The sequence below is a fragment of the Tupaia chinensis genome, unplaced genomic scaffold, assembly GCF_000334495.1.
Source record: "Tupaia chinensis unplaced genomic scaffold, TupChi_1.0 Scaffold000279_1, whole genome shotgun sequence".
NCBI lineage: Eukaryota > Metazoa > Chordata > Mammalia > Scandentia > Tupaiidae > Tupaia > Tupaia belangeri.
This window is the reverse complement of record NW_006159762.1, coordinates 695920-700642: the sequence shown is the minus strand read 5'-3', so window position 1 is coordinate 700642 and position 4723 is coordinate 695920. Positions and strand designations below refer to the sequence as shown.

Here is a 4723-nt window from a genome sequence, read left to right as displayed (position 1 = left end):
CTTTTTTTTTTTTTTTTAGAGATTTTTTGCTATAGGGCACCTGTGCTCACCTGAGAGACAGGGAGACAGAAGGACAAAAGGTGGCCGGCCATGCTGCAATCCCTTCTCTTGGGATTCTGGGCATGCACGCACAGGTGCCTGGTGTGTTTTAAGCCCAGGACCAGGACTTGAACCGCGATGGACTCCGTGGGAGTCTAATGACATAACCATTATAATGCCTGCTGGTCCTTTCTCCTTCCTCTTTATACCCCCCTTTTTTCTTCTTCCTCTTCTCCTTCTTCCTCTTCTTTTCTTCTCCTCTCCCTCCTGCTCCCTCTTTTCTTCTTTCTTCATCTCCTTTCCCCTCCTCCTGCTTCTTCCTCTTTCCTCCTTCCTTCTTCTCTTCCTTCTCCTTCTCCCTTTCTTCCTCCTTTTCCTTCCTCCTCCTTTCTTCTACTGTCTTTCTCCCTCTCCTCCTCCTTCTTCCTCCTGTTTTAAAGAGCTACAGCTCTTTTTTTTTCTTTTTAATTATAGAAGGCATTTGCGCACACCAAAGAGAGAGAAAGGAAAAAAATAGAGTGAGAGAGAGAGAGAGAGATCACCCTCCACTGGGGCCTGATCAAGCTGTAATCCCTTTTCCTCTTTTTTGCTATTCCTTCAGGATCCTTTAAACATGTACCTATCATGGTTTTTCAAGCCCCTGGGGTTGGGATTCAAACTGTGGTCAGCTAATGGGAACTGACTCCTTCTGCCCAGTGTTTAACCACGGCATTGTGGGGCTGACTCTATCTGTTTCTTCTTGAGTGAGTGTTTTGGCTATGATTTACCATTTTTCATTCCCAACATTGATAATTTGTATCTTCTCTCTTTTATCTTTGTTGATCTTCCTAGAGGTATAAAAAATTTATTGATCTTTTCAAAGAGCTACCATTTGGTTTTATTACTGTTTTCAATCATATTAATTCCTTCTCTTAATCTTTATTATTTTTCCCTTTTGCTAACTTCGGTTTAATTTTCCTTTTTTTTAGTTTCATGTGGTAGAAGCATGCTCATTGATATAAGATCTTTCATTTCTTCCAATATGAACATTTAATGCTTTAAATTTCCTTCTAAGTACTACTATGACCACAGTCTACAGATTTGATATGTCATATTTTCATTTCCATTCAATCTAAAGTAAATTCCACTTGTGACTTCCTCTTTGAACTATGAATTATAAACAGATTTCCAAATTTTAGGTGATTTTCAATAAGTTTCTAGTTTTGATTTTGATTCTGTTGTCATCAGAGATACTTTGTAGGATTTTAGTTCTTTTAAATTTTCAAGGTTTATTGTATAGTCATAATGTAGTCTTGGTAAGTATTCCATGTGTATTTAAAAATAAATGTCAGGTCAAGTGGGTTAATAATGTTGTTTGTATCTTTTTTTAAAAAAAGAATTATTTATTCATTCATTCATTTATTTTAATTTGACCAGAGAGAGACAGGGAAAGTGAGGAAGCAAGCCACCAAGTCCAAGACTTGAACCATTGTCAGCCTTTTTTTAAGAACTATTTAATTTTGGGACCAGCAGTTGGCGTAATGGCTATGTTGCTGGACTCCCATGTAGTAGACCATGATTCAAATTATGGACCCAGTGGCTTAAACTCACTCCAGGCAGATGTGCATGCATGCCCAAGATCCTGAGAGGAAAGTGTAGGAGAAGGGATTGTGGCTTGGCCATCACCCCTAGGGGGTGATTTCTTACTTTCTGTCTCTCTTTCTCTTTCTGGCAAGTGCAAGTGCCCTATAGCAAAAACCTCTTTAGAAAGAAAAAGAATTATTTAATTTTATTTATTATTATTATTATTATTAAATTTCAGCAGAGAAAGAGGTGGGGGTAGAGTGAGAAAGCAAGTTGCCAGGTCCAGGACTTGAACCATGGTCAACCATGTGGGAGTCCAGTGCCTTAACAATCACACCACCTGCTGGCCCAATAACCTGTGTTTTAATCTTTACTCATTCTTCAGTTCTTTTATGTTAGCATTTATTCCCCTTCCTTCTGCTTATCCTCTTCCCTCATTCCCTGTTAGGCTCAGATACAGCATCCTCATTTTCTTTTATTTTTTTAAAGAAATTTTTGCTATAAGGCACGTGTGCTCACCAGAGAGTCAGAGAGACAGAGAGACAGAAAATGAGAAATCACCCCCCAAGGAGGATGACCACACTACAATCCCTTCTCCTTCATTCTCCTCTTGGGATTTGGGGCACACATGCACAGGCACCTGGCATGAGTTTCAAGCTGCCAGGTCCAGGATTTGAAATGTGGTCGACTATGTGGGAGTCCCATGACATAACCATTATGCCATCTACTGGTCCCACATTTTCTATCTTTATAATGTGTTCTATATTAGTCATTCTCCCTGTTATTCCTGCTACTTCTTCATCTGCTATTGCCATAAGCCCTTTCTGGGAACTTCCCAATATACATATTTTAATAGGCATCAACTTTATTTTTTATTTATTTTTAGAGAGATTTTTGCTATAGGGCATGTGTACTCACTGAAGAGACAGAGATAGAGAGAGAAAAAGCAAGAAACAACCCCCCAGGGAGGATGACCATGCTATAATCCTTTCTCCTCTATCCCCTCTTGGGATTTCAGGCACACACTCATGCACATGCACCTGGTGTGAGTTTTAAGCTGCCAGGTCTAGGACTCAAACCACAGTCAACTATGTGGGAGCCCAGAGACATAGCCATTACACCATCTGCTGGTCCTTAACTTTTGTTTTCTTTATCCTCTTGCTACCTCAGCAGGTTTTTTTTTTTTCAATGAAAATAACACAAATATCTGTGCTTTTCATTTATTTTAGATTCTCAATCTATGCCTGAAACTAAAGAGTTCCTTTCAAAGCAGGAAGATTATGAAGAAGTGTCATCTGAAAGGGTGCTGATAATACAAAGCCTTGAAAAGAATAATTCCTGGGGCTCCAGGGTGATAGAAGCCTGGGAATGTGAGGACACATTAAAAAAACAGCAAGGAAATCAGAAGAAAACTTTAAGACAGGCCACAATTAAACACAAGAGAAACTCTATGGAGCGTTATAATGAAATGGGGGAAGGTTCAAATCCAGTGAAACATCAGAAAGTCTACCCAATAAAAAAGCCTTGGGAATGCAATGCATGTGAGAAGTCCTTCAGTTACTACTCAGCCTTTATCCTACATAGGCGAATTCACACTGGGGAGAAACCCTATGTATGTAATGTATGTGGAAAGGCTTTTAGTCGGAGCTCATCACTTATTCAACATCAGAGAATTCATACTGGAGAGAAGCCTTATGAGTGTAATGAGTGTGGGAAAGCTTTCAGTCATCGTTCAGCCCTTATTCAACATCATATCATTCATACTGGAGAAAAGCCCTACGAATGCAATGAATGTGGGAAGGCCTTCAACCAAAGCACATACCTCATTCAACATCACAGAATACACACTGGAGAGAAGCCCTATAAATGCAAGGAATGTGGGAAAGCTTTCAACGACACCTCATCCCTCATTAAACACCAGAGGGTTCATACTGGAGAAAAGCCCTATGGGTGTACCGAGTGTGGGAAAGCATTTAGTGACAGGTCAGGCCTTACTCAACATCAGAGAACTCACACAGGGGAAAAACCGTATGAATGTAGTGAATGTGGGAAAGCTTTCAGTTACTGTTCAGCTCTTATTCAACATCAAGGAACCCATACTGGAGAGAAACCTTACAAATGTAATGAATGTGGGAAAGCCTTCAGTGACCGCTCAGCTCTTGTAAGACATCAGAGAATTCACACTGGAGAAAGGCCTTACAAATGTAAAGAATGTGACAAAGCCTTCAGCCAGAGCTCATCCCTTACAAAGCATCTAAGAACTCATACTGGAGAAAAACCATATAAATGCAATGCTTGTGACAAAGCCTTTAGCCAGAGTTCATCTCTTATTCAACACCAGAAAATTCATACAGGAGAAAAAACCTACAAATGTAAGAAATGTGAGAAAACCTTCAGTTTCCATTCAGCTTTTCACCAACACAAAGAAATTCATGATGAATAGGATGCAGTAAATCCAGGAAATGATTAGTTATTCTCCCCTGACTGTATAGATCTGTTCTAAATATTACAGGGTGCAAAAACATATGATGTAGGCCAGCAGATGGTGTGGTGGTTAAGGGACTGTATTCCCAAAGGACCAACCATGGTTTGAGTCCTGAACCCGACAGCTTGAAAATCACACCAGGTGTGTGTGTGTGTGTGTGTGTGTGTGCCCAAAATCTTGAGAGGAGAAGGGATTGTGGGGCCATCCCCCTGGGGGATGATTTCTCACTGTCTTTCTCTCTGTCTGTCTCTCTCTGGCAAGTGCATGACCCTATGTTGAAAATTAAAACAAAACTTATTTTGTGTTACATAAAATATAGCCCTTTTCTTTGAAATATTATAATCCACGGAAGAGGACAAGAGGTAAATGTGAGTATATGCTGTCTTTAAGATAACTGTTAGAAAGTAGTTTCCTGAGACTAAAGTGAATTTAATTGCCTAGAAATGTTGATTTTGGTGAGGACAGGGGATAGAAGTTGTGAAAGGTTGAAAACACTTTTCATTAAAATTGTGGTGAGAGGGACCAGCAGGTGGCGTGGTGGTTAAGGTGCTGGACACTCCCACATGGCTGACAATGGTTCAAGTCCTGGATCTGGCAGCTTGCTTTCACACTTTCTCTCTCTCTCTCTCTCTCTCT

At 40.1% G+C, this 4723-nt stretch overlaps 1 protein-coding gene across 1 annotated transcript in view; it reads left to right on the top strand.

The window, feature by feature from the left end:
* Nucleotides 1-3052: 3052 nt before the first annotated feature.
* Nucleotides 3053-4723, top strand: part of LOC102480399 (zinc finger protein 850) — a 5790-nt gene continuing 4119 nt past the window's right edge. The window contains exon 1 of the mRNA XM_027772492.1: nt 3053-4034. Within this exon, the coding sequence (XP_027628293.1) occupies nt 3053-4034 (982 nt within the window). The remainder of the gene's footprint in view (nt 4035-4723) is intronic.